This window comes from Cervus canadensis, chromosome 19 (genome assembly GCF_019320065.1).
Source record: "Cervus canadensis isolate Bull #8, Minnesota chromosome 19, ASM1932006v1, whole genome shotgun sequence".
NCBI lineage: Eukaryota > Metazoa > Chordata > Mammalia > Artiodactyla > Cervidae > Cervus > Cervus canadensis.
Window position 1 is genome coordinate 20,208,394 of NC_057404.1, and position 23,115 is coordinate 20,231,508.

Below are 23,115 nucleotides of genomic sequence, written 5' to 3' on the forward strand. Positions count from 1 at the left end.
TGTATACATTATCATGTGTAAAATAGAAAACTGGAGGGAAGTTGCTTGATAACACAGGAAGTCCAGCCTGGAGCTCTGTAATGACCTAGAGGGAGGGGTGAGATGCGGGGGAGAGGAGGGAGGCTCTAGAGGCAGAGGATATACGTATAATTATGATTGATTTGCGCTGTTGCATCGCAGAAACCAACACAACTTTGTAAAGCAATGTTCCTCCAATTAAAAAAATTTTTAAAAATAAATGTTATGACCATGTATACCAAAAAATGTTAATTATGTGATGGGATGGAGGTGTCAGCCAACCATACTGTGATAGCCATTTCACAATATATACTTGTATCAAATCATCATATTGTACACCTTAAAACTGCATGCGTGTCAATAATACCTCAATAAAGTTGGGGAGAAAAATAAATAAAATGTGTAGTTCTGGATAATTTACTGTTAGATGTGTTGCTTAAATGGATGTATGTGTGTTAGTTTCTCAGTTGCGTCTGACTCTGTGACCCCCATGGACTGTAACCTGCCAGGTTCCTTTGTCTGTCGGATTCTCCAGGCAAGAATACAGGAATGGGTTGCCATTTCCTTCTCTAGGGGATCTTCCCGACCCAGGGATCAAACCTGGGTCTCCCACATTGGCAGGCCAATTCTTTACTGACTGAGCCACCAGGGCTTAAATGTATGGTATTTGCAAAATACTGATATTTTTAAGATAATGACAAAGTTACCTTACTAAAATAAAGTCTTTTGTAGGGTCTCATAGAAATAATTAGTTCAAGTACAAAATGTTTCTAAATAAAACTCCCCAACAACCATGGCTAAATGTAATAAGGTCCAGTAGAAGGAACCTCAAGATACTCTTGATTATAGAAGGTAGGCCATTTCTAACTTCTCCATTCTCCTGTAACGGAAATGCAAGCCTCAGAAGCAAGAGAGTTTTCATGTTGAAGAGTACTTCTTATTATCTAAAAATAGACATTGTCATTATTAAGTGGTCTAGATTTTAAAAAGGTGAAAAAGATAATTTTTAATTAAAAGTATTACAGTGAAGGTACAGATGATACATGCCAGAGTTGTTTCTGTTAGTTTATATCAAATTTCTTATCTCAATGAGAAAATACTTAAGAGCAAAAGAATAAGGTTTTCAGTAAAATCCAGTTGCTTTAGATATACCAATAAAATATGTTTAGAAACTATTATAAGCAGGTATATTTTTATATATGTATTTTTAAACTTTATATATGTATTTTAAAACCCTGCTATAACTGTCATTTATTTTTATTTCTAACACTTTTTTCTATTTACAACTTCAGTGAGGTATAATTTACACATAATAAACTTTACACATTAAAGTATATAAGTTGATAAGCACTGAAAGATATGAAACCACCCAGATGTTTCCTTGTGTCCTTTAGCAGTCTCTTCCCTCCCTTTATCCCACCCCAGGCAAGCATCATCTGTTTTCTGTCCCTAGGGATTAGTTTGCACTTTCTAGATTTTTATACAAAAGGAATCAGACAGTATCTTCCCTTTTGTTTAGCTTCTTTCACTCAGCAGGGTTTTGAGGTTCATCCACATTACTGCATGTATCAAGTGTGTTCTTTATTTATTGCTAAGTACTTTGAATATGTAATTTCAAAATTCTTTGATGAACTATGAAAACTACAAACTTTTTAAAGTGATGTAACAGCTTTAAACGATGAGAATCATTTCAGTTCAGCTCAGTCATTCAGTTGTGTCCGACCCTCTGCAACCCCATGGACTGCAGCACGCCAGGCCTCCCTGTCCATCACCAACTCCCTGAGTTTTCTCAAACTCATGTCCATTGAGTTGGTGATGCCATCCAACCATCTCATCCTCTGTCATCCCCTTCTCCTCCCAGCTTCAATCTTTCCCAACATCAGGGTGTTTTCTAATGAGTCAGTTCTTTGCATCAGGTGGCCAAAGGATTGGAGTTTCACCTTTAATATCAGTCCTTCCAATGAACACTCAGGACTGATTTCCTTTAGGATGTACTGGTTGGATCTCCTTGCAGTCCAAGGGACTTTCATGAGTCTTCTCCAACACGACAGTTCAAAAGCATCAATTTTTCAGTGCTCAGCTTTCTTTATACTCCAACTCTCACATCCATACATGACTACTGGAAAAACCATAGCTTTGACTAAATGGACTTTTGTTGGCAAAGTAATGTCTCTGCTTTTTAATATGCTGTTTAGGTTGGTCATAACTTTTCTTCCAAGGAGCAAGCATTTTTTAATTTCATGGCTGCAGTCACCATCTGCAGTGATTTTGGAGCCCAGAAAAATTAAGTCAGCCACTGTTTCCACTGTTCCCCCATCTACTTGCCATGAAGTGATGGGACTGGATACCATGATCTTAGTTTTCTGAGTGTTGTGCTTTAAGCCAACTTTTTCACTCTCCTCTTTCACTTTCATCAAGAAGTTCTTTAGTTCTACTTCGCTTTCTGCCATAATGGTGGTGTCATCTGCATATCTGAGGCTATTGATATTTCTCTCAGCAATCTTGATTCCAGCTTGTGCTTCTTCCAGCCCAGGGCTGGAATGTACCATGATATACTCTGCGTGTAAGTTAAATAAGCAGGGTGACAATACACAGCCTTGATGTACTCCTTTCCCTATTTGGAACCAGTCTGTTGTTTCATGTCCAGTTCTAACTGTTGCTTCCTGACCTGCATACAGATTTCTCAAGAGGCAGGTCAGGTGGTCTGGTGTTCCCATCTCTTGAAGAATTTTCCACAGTTTGCCATGACCCACACAGTCAAAGGCTTTGGCATAGTCAATAAAGCAGAAATAGATGTTTTTCTGGAACTCTCTTGCTTTTTCGATGATCCAGCGGATGTTGGCAATTTGATCTCTGGTTCCTCTGCCCTTTCTAAATCCAGCTTGAACATCTGGAAGTTCATGGTTCACGTACTGTTGAGGCCTGGCCTGGAGAATTTTGAGCATTACTTTACTAGCATGTGAGATGAGTGCAATTGTGTGGCAGTTTGATCATTCTTTGGCATTGCCCTTCTTTGGGACTGGAATGAAAACTGACCTTTTTCCAGTAAAAAGCATATCAGTACTGAGCTGATATTCTTCTTCTACACTAATACAGCATACAAAATAAAATTGCATAGAGATTTCAAAGATAGAATAAAAAATGCAACATAAGCGGGTGAAGGAAAGAAAAAAGATGATAAAAACAGAAAAAGGAGATAAAAACCAAGGATCAAGGTGAAGGAAATGAGGAAGTGATGAAGAATAACTTCAAGGAATTTTTAATAGACACTGATAGTGTGTTTATATATGCATATATAGTAAAATTCCCTCACCGTAACTTCATCTTCATGTGTCTGCTTTTCACATCTGATTAACCAGTTATCATTTCCCCTGTCTTTCAAAACAAACGGAAAATCTATTACTTCATTTTTTATAGATATCATAGCTTAATATCAAGCAGAAAAATCTAGTCACCTCCTCAATTTTGAGACCTTCATTTGTTATCTGTAGCACAGTAACACATTAAGAGGCTTCAATTTAATACATACAAACTAAAAATACTCATAAATGTTAGTTAACATTTATTGTTTAGTCTGTGCCAGAAATTGATGTTAAGTGCCTTAACATGTATTAACTCATCAAATTCTTACAAAGACTCTGTGAAGTAGGTACAATTACTGTCAAGAACTTTTAAATCAGCATTATTAGGAAGGATAATGTCTCTTCACCTGAGGGAGAAAAACTATCTACCCCCGTTACCAAGCCAATTTCTCTTACCTAATGTCACGACAAGAGTACTCTAGACACAAATTCTTTAAAAACTGAGTTGATTTACTGACTACAACACTGTGTTAGTTTCAGGTGTACGGCAAAGTGATTCCGGTAAATAGACAATTTCATCAGGTTATTTCCCATTATCATTATCACAAGATCTTGAATATAACTTCCTGTGCTTCACCACCTCCTTGGTGCCTATTTATCTGAGCTCAGCAGTGTGTACCTGCTCGCCCCACGCTCCTCATCTGTCCCTCCTTCCTTCCTTCTCCCCTGGGGTAACCGTGAGTTTCTTTCCTACGTCTGCAAGTCTGTTCCTGTTTTGTATGCGGATTCACTGGTATTACTTTTTTTAGATTCCACATATAATTGATCATATAATTTTTGTCTTTCTCAGTCTGATTTACTTCACCATGTATAACATTTGCTAGATCCACCCACATTGCTGCAAATGGCAGTAGTTCATTCTCTTTTGTGATTGAGTACTATATTCCATTGGACTCTACACTAACTTTACCATTAATTTAAGACTATATGATTTTAAAAGGTGAATCTAAAAAGATACATAATGCTTTTTCAGAAACTAATATAAATGAGCAAAAATTCTGAACTAGAGTTTTCAGGCTTCAGAGTACATCAGAATTGCCTGGGGGGTGGTGGCTTAGTTGTTCAGTCATGTCCAGCTCTTTGTGACCCTATGAACTGTAGCCCGCCAGGCTCCTCTGTCCATAGTAGCTTCCAGGCAAGAATACTGGAGTGGGTTGCCATTTCCTTCTCCAGGGGATCTTCCTGACCCAGGGACTGAACCTGGGTCTCCTGCACTGCGGACAGATTCTTCACTGACTGAGCTACCAGGGAAGCCCCATAGGACCTGTTAAAACACTAACTACTGGACCCACGTTCAGTGGATTGGGATGGGTTCCCAGAAGATGCCTTTGGGCCCACATAACACTGACCCTAAAACAGACCAGTGAACCACATTTGGGAATCACTGCTGCAAATCATCAACGTCACCGCTCCCTGCCAGCACAGAAAAAATTAAGAGTTTATTGTATTTACAGACTGTACTAACAGTCACCTAATGTCAAAATAAACATCTAAAATAACTTACACAATCAAGTTTTAATTATTCATATTATGCAGATAACATCTCCAATTTCCAGTAGGCTTTGTACTGCTGCCAAGAAACTCCACCTGAGGGACAGGTACTCATCACTATCACTGGGGCAGGAGCCCGCCCTGAGTCAGAATCTCCAGTATGGGGTTAATGCTGCCTGGGAGAGTCGGCACTACATATCTGCTTTCCAAGGCAGGCAAAGAAAAAGACTTTGTCTTTTTCAAAAAGTAGCCTTAAGACTACTGCAGCAAAACTTTAAATCTTTGATTTGGATAAACAAGAGTTGAATACAGTTTGAAAGTTAAGATGTGAGTAAACAATGAGAGAACTTCCATACCTGTATTTCTGATGATGTAATCCAAAACAACTAATCTTTCAAACTGTGACTGAAACTGTTTTCTAATATTCTCAGGCAAAGGGTCAGCTTCAAATTTCCTAAGCCACCATTCAGCCTCCTTGTAACCTTCAACAAATAACTGAAAGGAACCAATCTATAATTTTAAGAATTATAGTTAGAAAAGAAAATACAAGAACAAAGGAATTAGTTTTAAAATTTCTCAGCAGTACTGTCATAAAATACTTTATATAAACACAATAAGAAAAACTGAAATTAACACTAATTTATATAAGCCACATTTATCAAGAAAACTATTTTTATACATTAATTTAAAATAATCACATAAAGAATATATAGCAAATGAAAAATGATCAATCCTAGAATTTTAAGGAGCACAGAAGCTATTTTAGGATAATTGAAAAAGAAAATACACACATGTCCTCGAGGTAATATTCTCAACAAGAATGCTATTTTCTAAAAATATTTATTAAAATGAATTCAATTATGAAGACCAAAATCTGTACCTATCTTGGCTATTTAATAATAGTGTGATTTTATCCTACTGGAAAAATACATTAAGATTCTTTTTTACAACAGAAAATAACTTTATTTTTTTAAAATGAATGAATTATTTGACTATGCAGTTTAAAGATCCTGTAATAAATTTTAAAGAATTAATCATAACCTCTACAATGGTTTTTAAAAAAGTCCTTTCCTTGAAGATATGTCTATGTTATAAGGCTTCCTATCACTAAAATTACGAGCTGTTAACATTAAACAATTTTTTAAAGAAGAAAATACAAATTTAAACAGCACAGAACACATAGATAATGGTAACCTAGCTGGCCTCCTTTGTCCGTGGGATTCTCCAGGCAAGAATACTGGAGTGGGCTGCCATCTCCTCCTCCAGGGGATCTTCCCTGCTGAGGGACTGAACCCAGGCCTCCTGCCTTGCAGGCAGGTTCTTTACTGTCTGAGCCGTCAGGGAAACTGGCTTCATAAATACAAACAAATCACTACAAAGAAAATCTATCTCAGGAATTCCCTGGCAGTCCAGTGGTTAGGACTACATGCTTTCACTGCTGAGGGGCTGGGGGTTCGATCCCTGGTTGGGGAATTAAAATCCTACAAGGTGGATGGTGATGCCAAAAATAAACATCTCTTAACACTTTATGTGACGTGTTGCTGGCATGAAATTTTAAAGATTTCCTAAATGTTTTCTCTAAAGCACTCATAATGAGGTCCTAGTAGTCATAAATCGGGAAATTATTTCAGCATATGCAAGAAGTAACAGGCCTTGTCAATGTTTTCAAAATTTCCTGCTTACTTGGAGTACAATATTAAAGACAAGTTAACCATGTAGTTCTTACTCTAATTCTTTTATATAGATAAATGCATAGCAACAACAAGACAAAAAAATTGCAGGTTAAATATATTTAAAAAAATATAATAAAAAGTCTAGTGCTTTTTCTAGAATGCTTTTCTCATTAACCTTCACTACCCTTGCGGAGCTAGTTGCTTATCATCCCTTAGGTTTATTTAAAACCTATGATAAGGAAAAAAAACAAAATCTAATATGTAGTGAGTAAACCTGGTTACTACCATTTACTATGTGCCAGGGACTATACCAAGTACCTGACATAAACTTTATCATTTTATTCTCACAACCCTAGTAGTTTCTGTCATCCTCGATTTATAGAAACTGAAGCTTGGGGAGTAAGAGACTCGATCAAGGTCTCAGAGCTAACTGGTGAAGAGGCTTGGAGTACTGCTACTGCTAAGTCACTTCAGTCGTGTCCGACTCTGTGCGACCCCATCCCTGGGATTCTCCAGGCAAGAACGCTGGAGTGGGTTGCCATTTCCTTCTCCAATGCATAGAAGTAAAAAGTGAAAGTGAAGTCGCTCAGTCATGCCTGACTCTTCATGACCCCGTGAACTGCAGCCTACCAGGCTCCTCCATCCATGGGATTTTCCAGGCAAGAGTACTGGAGTGGGGTGCCATTGCCTTCTCCAGGCTTGGAGTACAACCTAGGTCTAATTCTAGGCCTGTACTTTCAACTGTAACTTTCTAAAGTCTTGGGTGCAATTTCCTCTCAGAAATTCCCCAGCTCTCCAAACTGGGTTAAATATCCCTCCTCTATCCACTCTAAGCTCTCCTCACTTAATCATCATTAACAGCTTTATCATATTGTGTTGAGACTGCTTGTTACTACAAGCTATTGAAGATGGGAAAACCATTTTTACTAATATACCCACAGCCCACAGCACAGAGCCTAGAGAGCTCAGGTAATACGTGATAAAGTTTGTTGAAGTTTGTGTGTGCTTCGCTGTGTCTGACTCTTTGTGACCCCATGGACTGTAGTCCGCCAGGCTCCTCTGTCCATGGGATTCTCCAAGCAAGAATACCGGAGTGGGTTGCCATTTCCTTCTCTAGGGGATCTTCCTGACCCAGGGATTGAACCTGTGTCTCTTGCACCTCCTGCACTGGCAGGCAGATTCTTTACCACTGTGCCATCTGGGAAGCCCAATATGTGATGAATTGCCCGCTCTCTGCTCCCACCCTCCCCATAAAGCGCATCACTGTAACTTACCTTAGGAGGAAGTCCTATCCGATGAAATTTTCTACCTACTTTTGGCACTTTCTCTAAAGCATACTTTTTGCCTCTAGATTTTGCACGGTCAATTGCACTGTAGTTAAACGTCTCACTGACAAGCCAAACCACCTAGAAATGTACAGTTTAGAGAAATGGCTATTAGAATTTGCATTATTATTGTCTATTCACATACACCATGGAACTCACATTAATGTTGTAAATGAGTGAAGTTTAATGCTATACTAAATGCCCCTGAGAACCTAAAACAGAAAAGCTAAGAGACTTTGCAAAGTTAGTTAAATGGCACACATGTATTTCTTTCTGAGAGAAATACAGCCTAAAATTGGCCAGTGGAAGAAAGAAGTATGTAGAATTAGGAAGGAAGATTTTGAGAACTTTAAGTAAAAATGTATAAAGGCCAAAAAGAAAAAGACAGGAATCTTCTGAGTATGTTAGTTATCTCTACCTTCAACAGAATTTCTAGATCACTGATTTTTTTCTGCTTTCTGAATGCTGGTTCTTTCTCCTCTTTTTGTCAGCATCATCTCACCTCACATGAGAAAGAGATATTCCCTTGAATATTCTGTGTGTCTACACTCATTGGAAAAGATCCTGATACTGGGAAAGACTGAAGGCAGTAGAAGAAGGCGACAATAGAGGATGAGATGGTTGGATGGCATCACTGACTCGATGGACATGAGTCTGAGCAAGCTCCAGGAGTCGGTGATGGACAGGGAGGCCTGGCGTGCTGGAGTCCATGGGGTCACAAACAGTCGAACACAACTGAGTGACTGAACCAAGTGACTGACACTAGAATCAATTTACTAGTCATTTGTGACTCTGGATTACCAACCGCGACTTTAGATTCTGTAAACTAGAAGTACATGATAGAAAGAATGCCTCCCTTACTCTTGTTTTTGGTACAATGCCCAGATGAAGCTTTTCGTCCACAAGGTAGGCACCAGCTTCGGAAAGGTATCCCTGGTTAGGAAGCAGGCAGCCCCTGCCAAAGCAGCAAGGGCAGCAGACCTTGTGAACGTATTTGGTCCATTTCGGATTCAGGTGACCGTAAGGCTCTTCTGATTTGGGTTTAAACACACCAATAATTTTCTATATAGGAAGAAAGTAAACACTTTGTTAGACTTTTAATATAGGGAGATGATAATCCATAAAATGCATTCTGGTTTTTTTCTACCCTTCCCACCACAGATTTGGGCATAACCCTTAACAATTAAGAGTTTTAATTCCAGTCACAGTTTTACACTCATTCTCATTCAACAATCTAAAATCAATAATCTTTTGAGCTATTGATTTTCAAACTGTGCTCTGAGGAACCCTAGAGAAGGTGAGAAGAGAGGGCTCTGAGACCCCATCCTCTGGTTTCACCCATTTTACATAATGGACACCCTAGTTTAAAAAGAGTTCTGCTGATTTTAAAATGTTTGAAAATCAGTGACCTAGGTCAAACAGTGCTATTATTCAACATCTATTAAATATTCAAATTTTATGCTTATTCATTATCTACTTTCCCAGTAGGTGTGCATTCTAAAAGGACAGGGGACTTTCTCTGTGAGGGCTGTATCACCAGTACTCAGAACAGTAGCTGGCATACAGTAGGCTTCAAGCATTTGTTAAATGAATAAATCCAATGACAAAAAGCCATCTCTAAGATACAAAGGAAATGATAGGATATAGTGACATCTATGTTGCTGGATTCTCCTTTTTTCAATTTTTTTTATGAACCAATTTTAAATAAATTCTCTCCTCTTAAAAAAAATTGCTCATGGATGTCTAAAAGTCTTTCCCCATCAAGCATATATACCCTGTTAGAACTATCTTTATTATTGGTCTGATAAAATATATTCATATTAAATTTAGAAGCTGAATTATCCTTAGATAAGAAATAAAAAAATCTCATTATAAGTATATAATTGTTTTATAATGCAGTAGTCTAAGTCACTAATAAAGAAGTCAACAAGAACAAATCAAGAAATCAAGCTTGGAATAAAGATTGAGACATTGACACTACCTACATATATATATATATATATATATTAAAATCTCAAAAAGACTGTTTTAAAAAATATAACTTCAGTCTATGAAAAAATATTTGGGTAGAATTATAATCTGTTTTTCCTCCTGAAAAAAGAACTGCTGGCTATGCATCATTCAGAAAGCTTTTAGAAATGATAATGCAAATTTTTGAAAAATTCTAAACTGAGTTGAACAAAGTCCATATCAGCGTCTCTTTTCTGCCTTAGGATTATTCTTTGGTTCATTTCATTTTGTCACATTCCAATGCCTTCAAACTTCAAACTGCCCAGGATCCTTCTCTGGTATAATAAAGCCAGAAAAAATACTCTGAGGGTAAAAGAAAACTCTGCTTAGTTACTGCAGAGGATGAGATGGTTAGATAGCGCTCGACTCAGTGGACATGAATTTGAGCAAACTGTGGGAGATAGTGGAGGAAAGATGAGCCTGGCATGCTGCAGTCCATGAACTCACAAAGAGTCGGACACAACTTAGCAACTAAACAACAACAAGGACTTGTGAATATAAACCCCAGAAATCCACAGCTGAATGTTGAGAATTCAATAAATACTTGAAGCCAAATATTAATAAAATGGAAATTACATAAACAGCTCTAGTTTTAAATAGTAGAGGGCTTTAGTTAAAAATAAACTGACCTTTATTTCTGAAAAGAGGGTGCAACCAGATTTATTAGGAAAATATCTTCAAAAACTCACAATGACTTCACATTAAAACTAGTGTTTTCCAAAAGGTCTGTTATATATAGTAGCTCTATGAAACTCTCACCCTCTTAGGATCCTTCACAAAGTAACTTCCACTTGAACCTTGAGAGATTCTTTCTGGATAAACTTCAAATTCTATTGCTTGCTCCGCTTTCAATATAATATCGGCAAATTCTGGATCATCCAAAAATGTGTTCAACTCTGAAGAATCAACAATTATTGCATTAAGAAAAACATTAATACAGAATGCAAAAAAGAAGAAAGACCAGCTATGAGAACGCTCACAACATAGACCTGTAATACTAGATTTAGATTACTAGTGTTAAGACATTTAGGCACAGAAAAATGTAGACTCCCCTGGTGGCTCAGATAGGAAAGAATCCACCCGCAATGCGGGAGACCCGGGTTCAATCCCTGGAATGGGAAGATCCCCTGGAGAAGAGAATGGCTACCCACTCCAGTATTCTGGCCAGGACAGAGGAGCCTGGAGGGCTACAGTCCATAGGGTCACAAAGAGTTGGACACAACTGAGCGACTAACGCTTTCACTTTTTTTCCATGGAGTGTTTCGATGTCTTTTTTGTTTGTTTGTTTTCTAACCCCACTTTAAGTATCAAGTTAAGACACAAGGAAAGCAAGATTTCCTACGCTGAAAAAAAATCACAAATTCCTTGTGTTAACTTGAACTCCTCCCTCCCAGTGATTTTGTTCTTCATCCAGCCTCAGCCTGCATTTGCAGTCATTCCTCAGATATATCATCACCAATACCTGCAACCACATCACACTTAGCATTTCAATCATCTTCTATTTTCCTAGTTCACTGCCTCTGGCATCCTGAGTCCGAAAATTCTTTCATCCCACTAGGACCTTTAAAGCACTGATCTACCAGACACTGTTCAAGGGTCTTTACCCACTTTGTGTCCCTCCTTGGCTAGCATCACTAAAATCACTCTCTTCTTCCCACTCCTCATCATAGTTACCTGTAAAATCTCAATCCTGGTTAAATCCAACTGTCTACTGACTATGCCTGTGCCTGGACAGCTGAACTTGCCAAACATAACACCCAGTGTCTTCCTTTAAATGCCTGGTGTCTCCCCTTTAAAAAAAACCCACAAACCTCAGCTGGACTCTTCATGTTGTCTGGGGAGCATACTACATTCCTGTTAAAGACTGAATGCTTGTGTTCCTCTGAAATACATCAAGGCCTTAATCCCCAATGTGATCATATATGGAGGGGAACTTGGGGGGAAGTAATTAGGCTTAGATGAGGCCACGAGGGTGGGGATCCCACGATAGAGTTAGGCCATGTGAAGACCCAGGGAGAAGGCTGCCATCTGCAAGCCAAGAAGTGAGCCCTTGCCAAGAACCCGATCATGCTGACACCCTGATTTTGGACTTCCCAGCCTCCAGAACTGAGCAATAAAGTCTGTTGTTCAAAAGCCACCGAGGCTAGGGCATTTCGTTATAACATCCTAAACTAGGACAACTTCCCTGGCACACAGACTCTCCCAGTCTTCTGGACAACTACCTCATACGCTCTCCTCTCCTCATATTCCCAACAACTCTTTCATCTCAGCAGATGATCTAGCTTCCTATTTCAAGAAGAAAACAGAAGCAGCCAGGAAAAACGATCACCTACCCTCAGCATCATATTTACCCCTTCACATTCTCTGCCTTCCACTTATTACTATACAGAAATGATCCAAAATCTAAGTTGACTCTTCCACTTTGTCTACTAGACCTCTCTCTCTGACTGTGCGCTTAGCTGCTCAGTTGTGTCTGACTTTGCGACCCCATGGACTGTAGCCCGCCAGGCTCCTCTGTCCATGGGGATTCTCCAGGCAAGAATACTGGAGTGGGTTGCCAATGCCCTCCTTCAGGGGATCTTTCCGACCCAGGGATTGAATCCAGGTCTCTCACATTGCAGGTGGATTCTTTACCATCTGACCCCTACCAGGGAAGCCCTACCCCAGGACATTTCTTCAGCAGTTCTTTCCTGAATTAGTATTTCCCTTGCTATTGGATCATTTCCACAAACACATAAAACTTGACTTGACTTCACTTGATAGCCAAGATGCCATTTCTCCAGGTTGTCCTTCCATTTCATCGGCTCCTCTTTTTCACTCTCTTGTGGGCTTATTTTCATCTCCCTAGCAGCTTAACTTTGGAAAGCCCAGGTTCAGTTCATGGTCCTCTTCTTCCTCATTAGCACTTCCAGATTAATATCTCAAGCCTGGACTTCTGCCCTGAACCCCAGACTACTATACCCAGCTTCTCCACTTGTATGTTTAGAAGACAGCTCAAACTTTACTGCCTCAAACTCAACTCATTTTCTCTCGACTGCCTCACTCCCAGTATTCCCCGTATTACTGGCAGTTGAAAGCCCTGGAGTCATCCATGACCTCACTCTCCCACCCTTCGCATCCAATCCATCAGCAGGTGGTGTAGCTCCACCCTAAATGAACATCCGGAATCGAACCACTTCTTACAATCTCCATTCCTTCCCTGTGATTCAAATCACTATCAACTCTAGCCTAGGTTGTCACAAGAGTCTCTGAACGGGTCTCCCCTCTATACTCAACAGGAAAGCTATAGAATCCTTCTAAAACCTAAGTCAGTTAATTGCCTGGCCGTCTAGTGGTGAGGACCCAGCACCTTCATTCACGGGGCAGCCCAGTGACTCTCCATCTCATTCAAAAGAAAAAAATCGCAAGTTCTAATATTGGCCCCCAAGACTCCACCCAATCTCCCCTAACCTCCACTTTATTTTTCTGCTTAGCACTTATCACCTAACCTGTCATATAACTTAGCTATTTTGTGAGCTCCAAGAAGACAAGTATTTCTTTCACTGCTACATACCCAACTTTTTACAGTTCCTGGAACATAAGAGGCACTCAATAAATATTTGCAGAATTAATAATTAATCATTTAAAATGATAGACAAGTTAAATATTCACATTTTTCTTTGAAAGGCATATAAATGTTATTACATGTAAATGTTATGAAAATTCAAACTATAAACTTTCCTTAATTTAAAACTTGCCTTAATTCAGACATAGAACTATTATTTACTAATTTTTAAAAGCTTATGCTGAGAAAAATATTGCAAAAAGGGCCCTTGGGCATATTTAACCTACTTAAAACAATAAATAATCCAAGTATTTAGTCATGTTCATAAAACTGAAATACTATTTTCAGATCTAGTCCATGAAAATTCTTAAGAATGAAGGGAGAAACTTTGTCTTTCTCATTCACTGTGTATCCTAGCACCTGGAAGAGGGATCAGCATTTAGTGGGTTCTTAATAAACATTTAAATGAATAAAGTATTATTTATATGGCAGAATGTGCTAATAATTACTACATTAATCAAATGATACTTCTTCTAGGTCAAGGCTCATAACAAGAAAGAAGTCAGAAAGTTATTTATCTCAACTTTGCTGATATATTTTCTATAATACATCTCCAGCAGGTGGTCTCTGGGCCAATGTTTAAACACTTTCAAAGAGAGATACTCATTTTTTTTTTTACTTTTTGTGTTTTTTTGAAAATAAATATAAAACTTTTCTTTTTCAGAAACAGGTCTCCTTGAAGCTTCACCCAATGTACTAGACTTGCCACCTGGAGCAAAACAAAAGTCTACTTACTCCTCTCTTCCCAGGGAGAGGCCTTCACATAGTTGCAGACCATTTCATGCTCCCCTAAGATTCCTCTATTCTCTGCCTCCTTCCACATGGAAGTGTTCTCAGGTTTTTCAGCATCCGAGTTGCCCTCCGGCTTCATGCTTCAGTTTTCCAATGTGCCTTTTAAAAATATGGTCTCCAGAATCGAGCAACTCATTGCGGAGAACAAAGACAGCTCTCAGTCTTGACACTATACCAAAATAAGAAGTACTCTAGTATTACAATTGTTGTTTAGGAGTCCTGTCATACTAATTCACGTTGAACTGGCTAAACTCTTGGACCACTCTTGGTCTCTCCCATCCTGTACTAAAGCAGTTCTTTTGGAAACTATGTGCAGACTTTGACATTACTATCACATGTTTTCAGGTTGCTTTATGGGTTAAGCTTTATGAGTTCATCATAGAACCTGCCTTTGTTACTCTCATGGAGCCCACAATCATACTCAGGACACTTAATAATTCAGCTTCAACCCAAACCACAACCATTCCTATACAATCAGCCAGCATGTTTTCAATCCCTTTCTCTTTAGCTTGTCCCTTTGCTGAGCAATTCTTTTGGATAAACGAGACTATCTCCCTACATGAAAATCGGCATTCTTTGAGGATGGTCTGGATTTACCATCACTGTCCAGAAAGGCACTTGGAAGACAACTGGTCTTGTCTAATTACTACCGGAAAAGAAAAAAAAAGCAACACGATTACATATCAACTCTTCTAAAAACCAAAATAATTATTTTTCGGTAGATTTTTCTGATCCATAACTCAAAATTACATCCTACAACTTTTATTTTAGTTACTTGAATGCATATTTAGCCATGAGTTTAACTTGGAGAATACACTCTAAGTTATACCACTTCAAGGTATATGTGCAATGGAGATTTGGTTTGAAGGTTTGCTGTCATTGTTTGGTTTGATTGTTAATAGCTGAGGGGCTTAAATAGCTATATTTTCTTCAAATTTTGTTCAGTTAATATTATGTTTACTCCTTCTAAGGAATAAACTGTGAAACTTTGATTTGTCTCTGTATTAGAAAATATTCAGATTTTCTGAGGAGACTGTCAGTTCTACCTCTGTATACTCCCTTTGGGACTCAACCTATGGATCGGTGGCCTGCCTTCCAGTCAAGCTCCAGTCCTATTCAAAATCCTCACTTTTCACAAGATGTCCAGAACTGTCCATCCTCTGAACTTTCGCCCATGCTGTTCTGATGTACATGCCAAGTTTCTTTCCTATGGCTAATTTTTATCCATCCTTCAGCTCCATCTGACCACTTGTAACGCTGTAACAAAATGATCTTGGTCCCAGGAGGGCAGAAATCTTTGTTCTGTTCTGTGATATATGCCAAGTGCTTAAACCTGTGCCTGACACATGGCAGACCTTCAATAATGTGAGAAGTATTTATCAACAAACCGTTAACCACACTTAAGGGCTACAGCTGATCCTCTGGTAAGTAGAAATGAAAATGGATTAAGAGAACCCATTGTATAACCTGTTAACAACTACTTTTATATAAGTATGCATAGCAACTTATCAAGTTCTCATTTTATTTTTTTCATTTATTTTTATTAGTTGGAGGCTAATTACTTTACAATATTGTAGTGGGTTTTGTCATACATTGACATGAATCAGCCATGGATTTACATGTATTCCCCATCCCGATCCCCCCTCCCACCTCCCTCTCTACCCGATCCCTCTGGGTCTTCCCAGTGCACCAGGCCCGAGCACTTGTCTCATGCATCCAACCTGGGCTGGTGATCTGTTTCACCCTAGATAATATACATGTTTCGATGCTGTTCTCTCGAAACATCCCACCCTTGCCTTCAAGTTCTCATTTTAAATAAGTAAATCAAGATGAACTCTTCCTCACCGAAGGGCTGGGAATGTATCTTACCCCCTGGCCAGATATCTTCTAAAATGTGAAGTAGCCGGTTCACAAGTTTGATGATCCGGACTAAACTGGAACCCTCAGGGGTGCCAGCGCTATCCAAGTCTCAAAGTGGTTGCTATTTCCTCTGCGAAGTCTCCCCTGGCCCCTATATCCAGGGCAGGGCTCCAAGGAACTCTCAGAGTTCCCCATGAAGCACATATATCCTGTTAGAACTGGCTCTTTTAATTGACTGTTTCCTCCATTAAGTTATAAGGTTACATGAGGACAGGGCTGGTGACTCGACCTCCATTTGGTATCTGGTCACCACTGTTTCCCTAAGGGCTGGATTTCCACTGGCGCCTGAAGGCACGGAAACATTTGCTGACTGAATGATGGATCTCTGCAACAAGTGCATTCTAATTAGTGGTTTGAGGAAAACTCTCCAACACACTGATGCTCACTACTTTTCAAAAGCTCAGTTTTGGAAGATTGTCAAGACCCATGAGATTATCTATTCTTCTAATACTTTCCTCTAAATTAAGCCAGACAATCAGCATCTTGAATCTAGATCCAGCAATACTGATAACATCACCCACTAGAATTACTTCCACTGAAATGAACTTCAGGGAAGTTGTATGAAACACTCTTATGAAAGTCATCACTTTTATTACCAAGATATTACTCAGCATATAGTCTCTTCTTCAGGAGAAAACCTAACAGTTTATCCTTTGCCAGTTTTGTTTTGGTTCAAATAACTAGTCTGTTTTAACTTTATGGGCATAGTGATTGTGTTTCTCTCAAGCTGCCAGGTCAGTAATCTTAAAAATCAAATTCATGCACTTGTTAATTTTTTGTAGTCTTGTTCTGGCCTCCATCTTATTTATTTCATTACTCTTACTTCCCATTCTCATAATTCTTCCTTACTTTTAAATGACTTTATTTTGTTCATACATTTATAACCCACCATGAATCATTAAATGGCTTATAAACACACACTTTCTTTTACTTTGGTATCTTGTAAATTCTAACACCATTCTCTAATCACTAGGCTCGCCATCAAAAACTGATAAGTGCTTCTGGTTTATATTAACTGGAACCTTCAATTCACCTGTTTCTTTAAAATGAGAATTTTAAAAAGTGCTCATATTATAGGGTTGGTTATAAATTAATATATGTGAAACACATGCACTATGCCCTGCACGTACTGTTTTGTGGGTGTTAACTATTATTATCTTTACTACTCTCCAACTCATTGATTAAAATGACAACTAGCAAAAGGAATACCACTAATTCTTCTACTTTGACACTGATCCAACAACCCGATGTTTACGCTGGTTCTAGACTTTGCCACACAGCTTGTTCAAGTAAAGATAACAGAGCTAGGCCATTCTTCCACTGGTTAAGGTACATAAAGCTCCCATTTACATACACAAAATAGTTAAGTTTGATAAATGATGCTAATATCAATCTAAAGACAGGAATATCTTGGAACTAGAGAGGTGGCTTCATGGAAATTGGATGGCAAAGGACAAAGAAAGTTAATGAATTCAAAAAATAATGATTTAATTATCTAGTTAAATTAATCAAACTTTTTAGGAGAATGGTTTGAAATTTTAAAAATTTGGTAGTTCAAAACTATTTTTAAATCCATTAAAAATAAGACCTTGGTAAATAAAGGTAACAATTATTTTATAACAGTTGGGGATCTATAGCAAAATGCAGGATATGAAAGAATTAGGTTCAGTCTGGCTTTTTCACTTTCTGGACCTTGACTTTGGCTTACAGCTGAAGTTCTATCAACTACTAGTCATCAAAGTTTTCATTCATTTCCCATCCTCATACCCAGGATGACTTAACCAGCTAACTTGCTGTGCTATTGTAAGAATTAATGAAACATAAAAAAAAGAAAATGATAGTTGCTCAGTCATGTCCAATTCTTTGCAACCCCATGGACTGTAGTCTGCCAGGCTCCTCTGTCCATGGAATTCTCCAGGCAAGAATACTGGAATGGGTAGCCATTCCCTTTTCCAGGGGATATTCCTGACCCAGGGATTGAAATCAGGTCTCCTGAACTGCAGGCAGATTCTTTTGTGGCTCCCATCTGAGCCACCAGGGAAGCCTTGAAGATCTCAGAAAACCGTCAATTGAGATATAAATGTTATTCCATTTAAAAAGGTTAAAATTCTCTTTAATAATCCATTTGTATTCCAATATTACACTCTATCCTCACTTTTACTTTTTCTAGCTTTAATATCACTTGTTTGCAAAACCTTACCTTCACAGAATAAACACATTTTCAAGGTTTTAGGATCTTTTAAAACCTAGCTACACAGGTAGCTTTGGGTAGAAAAAGGCAAGTTTGCCACACAAATCTTTCTAGGTAATATATAACATTATAATCAATGTAGCTGGGTGAATGTAGATCCATTTGTGATCTGGTTCCAAATCCATGTTTGTTTTTTCTGTTAAATGTTGTACTGTCGATGTATCCAAAAGTTAACATTATAATGGCAGCTGCTGCTGCTAAGTCACTTCAGTCATGCCCGACGCTGTGCGACCCCAAAGATGGCAGGCCCACCAGGCTCCGCCATCCATGGGATTCTCCAGGCAAGAACACTGAAGTGGGTTGCCATTTCCTTCTCCAATGCATGAAAGTGAAAAGTGAAAGTGAAGTCGCTCAGTCCTGTCCCGACTCTTCGCAACCCCATGGACTGCAGCCTACCAGGCTCCTCCGTCCATAAGATTTTCCAGGCAAGAGTAATAATGGTAGCTAGCTGACCTGTAAGTCAGACCAGTTTGTTAAAGCTTTCTTCATTAAAGTCTGCTTCCCTTGGGTCTCTTTGATTCATTTACTCTATCATTTGACCATAGCTACAACTAGAGTAAGCTACTCTATCAAGTGCAGAAGCCCCACTAGTGTACCAGAAGAATATGTAAAATCTAACTACTCCACAAAAACTTCAGCAGCGTAATGCAAACTACATTTTCTGTGCCTTTTCTTTAAGCTGTCATGTGCCGAGCGATATTCCAGGCAGAATGCAAACATAACCTCATTTAAACCATTTAAACCATCCTTACCACCTGCGAGCAAGTGTTATCAGGACCATTTTACAAAACAAGCCTGTCCCAGCGTTACCTAGGACCCTTACAAGTCTATTCTGTTTTTCAAATTAGCCTAATTCAACCCATCTATGTCAAAAAATTACATTTACCAAAAATACCCATGCCTGCAGCTTCGTGCCTAAATTTTACTACCTTCCAACATTTCAATAACCCTCTTTCATCTGAGGCTGTCAGTCTGCTTAATAGTGAAAAAGGTTTTTCCTTTTTCTGTATAAAAATAAAAAAGTCTCGAGAAAGAAAACTTTGCAAGAGAGAAAGCAGGTACAGAAGTTCAACTGCTTCTGCCCCCTTTGGCTAACGTCACAATAACAATAAAGTTTTTGAAACGTGTCCCAGTGGCAACCGGATATTCTTGCTATCTCTTGACTGTCATCCACCTTGCAAATTCACGAACTTTCTTGGTAGTTCAGGGTTCTTAAGCCAAAACTTTAAAGCCAAACTTGAGCAAACAACTTAGGTCATTTTACAGTGTTAAGATTTCCTGTCTGATTCCAAAAGTTTAGGATCACTCTTAGGGGCGGCCCCAAGGATCGGAGTTTAATGACAACCTCGGGAGTCAGGAGAAGCAGCCTATAAAGCCTCTGGAGAAGGTGCGAGGAGAGGGGGAGCGGGGATGCGGGAGAAAAAGGCGAGGTGACCGAGGTGTGAGAGACAGCTGAACCCTCGGCCAGTGCTCAGGACGAGATGCCTGGCGAACAGTTTTTCCTACTAGACAAGGGCTAGCGGGCGACAGAGAAAGAAGCCGGGGGCAGCGACCCGAGGAGGGGCTTGAATGCTGAGCGCGGCGGAGAGGGGCACTCTGGCAGGGCGCGGGAGTAGGGAAGAGCCGGGTCGCACCTGAACCCACGGGGCGGCTCCGGTCCAGATTGGTGGGCGAGCTCCGCTGGCGCCCCAAGCCCGGGGAGGAGGAGAAAGACGCGTCCACGGGCAGAAGCAGCAGTTCCCGGTCGCTGGCCTGGCTAGGGGAGGCCGCACCTTCCTCCCCGGCAGCCGTCTCCAGCCTCACGGCGCCCCCCGGAGCGACCTTCCGCCGCTGGGCCCAGGCGATCCGCGGCAGCAGCGGCTCCCGCTCCTCGTCCTCCTCGTCCTCCTCCAGGCTCCCGCTGCCGGCGGACTCTGGCCTCCCGGGCTCCGAGGCCTCCGCCATGGCCTCCCCCTGTGCCTTCCGCGCTGAGACCGACTCAGAGAGGCGAGGCGTTCGGGTCTGGCCTCGGCATCGCGGGGATCCGGAGCCTCTGGGTCAGACCGAAGAAACCTTGCTAGTGCACTGTCCAGCTCGGCGCCCGCCAGGCGGTTGCCCCGCCCGCCGGCCGAGCCCCACCTCGCGCCTACCCCGCGCCTGCGCGGAAGTGCGGGGGCGTTGTGCGGGGCCCGGCCGCCACCTGTCTCCCTAAACTGGGGAAGGCGCCCGGCGGGGCTAAAGTTACTGCTTGTGGAGCGCGGGGGTGGAAGTTAATCTACCTTTGCAGAGGTGCCTCTCTCTAACCCAAACCGGCCTCTCCCGCCCCTGCAGAATTCTCTCATGTTTCCCACAATGTATACCTGTGTATTTCTTTGTATGACTAACATATGTTTCCCCCACTAGAAGTCCCGGAGAGCCAGGGCCTCGTCATTTTTTCCAAACATTCCTGATATTGTAGTTTACATTTTCTCTTTTTAAATACCGGTTAATCTAGCTAGAAGTTTATATAAATTTTTAGTTTTTTCAAAAAGCCATCTATGGGTCCATTGATTATCTGTTCTCTAGTTCATCGACTTTTTAATAATTTTCTTCCTTTTTCTTTTTTTTAATATATGTACCTTGTTTGGGTTTTGCTAGGTTTCTTAATTTGTAAGTTTACCAAATTTGTAAGTGTACCAAATTTGGGGAAATCTCAGCCATTATTTTTTCAAAAAATTTTCTACTCCACTCTCTTCCCTTTCTATTACTATTAAAGGTACCTATTAAAGATGATTCCTATTAAAGGTACTTTAAGCTCTTTAATATCGTCTGAAAGATTAGTATAGCTCTGTCCATTTTTTTTCAATAGTTTTTATCTCTGTATTTCAGCTGGAATAATTTCTCTTAATCTGTTTTTAAGTTTGCCAACCCTTCAGCCATTTCTAATTAGCTGCTGGACCCACCCAGTGAATTTTTTATGTCAAAATTTTTACTTTTCAGTTCTAGAATTTCCATTCCCCCTTCTCCTTTTAGAATTTCTTTATGTCTGCTGAGTTTTTCTGCTAACTCGTTATTATGACCATATACTTTTTCATGTCCTTGTATGTATGGTGTATCAGTTCAGTTCAGTTCAGTCGTCTCGACTCTTTGCAATCCCATGGACCGCAGCACACCAGACTTCCCTGTCTATCACCAACTCCTGGAGCTTGTTCAAACTCATGTCCACTGAGTCGGTGATGCCATCCAACCATCTTTCCCTCTGTTGTCCCCTTCTCCTGCCTAACGTATAAAAACTTAAAATTTTTTTGCTAGCCACTATGGAGAACAATATAGAGATTCCTTAAGAAACTAAGAATAGAGTTGCAGTATGATGTAGCAATCCCACTCCTGGGCATGTATCCACAGAAAACTCTAATTCAAAAAGATACATGCACCCTAATGTTCATAGCAGCACTATTTACAATAGCCAAAACACGAAAGCAACCTAAACCTCCACTGACAGATGAAATGGTTAAAGAAGATATGTATATACACACACATAGATACACACACACACACACACACACACACACATATATAGAATGGAGTATTACTCAGCCATAAAAAAGAATGAAATAATGCCATTTACAGCAACACAGATGGACCAAGAATTTATCATCCTAGGTGGAGTAAGTCAGACAGAGAAAGACAAATATCATATGATATCATTTATATGTGGAATCAAAAAAAATGATACAAAAAATTATTTATTACATAGAAATAGACTAACAGAAAACAAGCTTACGGTTGCCAAAGGGAAAATGTGAGGGAGGGATAAATTGGGAGTTTGAGATTGACATATACAACTACTAAATAGAAAATAAGCAATAAGGACTTACTGTATAACACAGGGAGTTACATTCAATATCTTATAAGAATCTATAATGGAAAAGAATCTGAAAAGGAGATATATATATATATATATATATATGTATATATAAAATCACTTTGCTGTGAACCTAAATAACACAACTTTGTAAATCAACTATAATTTTTAAAAAGTCTGCTAATTCTTACATCTGAGTCATCTTGGAGTCAGTTTCTATTGACTACCTTCTCTCTAAACTATGACTCAAACTTTCCTGTTCCTTATATCTGCTGATTTTTTTTATTGTATACTAGATATTATAGATGTATATATATGCATATTGTAGAGCCTCTAGATGCTGCTGTCCTTCCTCTGATAAATGTTGATGTATTCTAGGAGGTAGTTAATTTTTACCCTGTGCACACAGAGTTTAGGAGTCAACCAAGGATTTTGGCAGAGTGTATGTGTCAGCTTTGGAGTTCTTTTCCTCTACTACTCTTCCTTTTCAGGAATTTCATCTTCAATTTCCAGCTGCTCTGGAAGCCCCAGGCTCCATTCTCTAATTCCTTAAGCCATTAATATTGTAGTTTTCTGAGTTACAGCTGCTTTTCACAGTGCAGACTGAGCAATGCCCTCAGATAAAAACATGTGTGAGCATAAAATCACACTCATTATATTTCAATTCTTTGAACAGTGGCCATCCCTTAAAATTCCACCTGCCTGCTTTGGGTTACTTTTCAGCATCTTCAAATAATTGCTTTTATATTTTATCCAAAGTTTATGACTTTATCTATAAAAGGCTTAGTCTGATATAACTTCCTATGACATATTTTTACAGAACTGTATATTTTAGTTAGGTGAATG

General features: G+C 39.5%; 1 protein-coding gene across 3 annotated transcripts in view; it reads right to left on the reverse strand.

Annotated features, from left to right (window-relative positions):
- The window catches only part of PI4K2B (phosphatidylinositol 4-kinase type 2 beta), a 29,478-nt gene extending 8,917 nt beyond the window's left edge, over positions 1-20,561 (reverse strand). Inside the window, exons 1-7 of one of the 3 annotated variants that reach the window (XM_043438575.1) lie at positions 20,081-20,218; positions 14,219-14,444; positions 10,639-10,775; positions 8,731-8,931; positions 7,819-7,950; positions 5,228-5,381; positions 3,332-3,393 (exon numbers count right to left, since the gene is read on the reverse strand). In XM_043438575.1, coding sequence (XP_043294510.1) covers positions 3,332-3,393; positions 5,228-5,381; positions 7,819-7,950; positions 8,731-8,931; positions 10,639-10,775; positions 14,219-14,354 — 822 coding nt within the window. In that variant the 5' untranslated portion in view covers positions 14,355-14,444; positions 20,081-20,218. Of the gene's footprint in view, positions 1-3,331; positions 3,394-5,227; positions 5,382-7,818; positions 7,951-8,730; positions 8,932-10,638; positions 10,776-14,218; positions 14,445-20,080 lie in introns of all 3 variants that reach the window. The other 2 variants (XM_043438572.1, XM_043438573.1) reach the window with 2 other exon arrangements.
- Between the last annotated feature and the right edge of the window lie 2,554 nt (positions 20,562-23,115).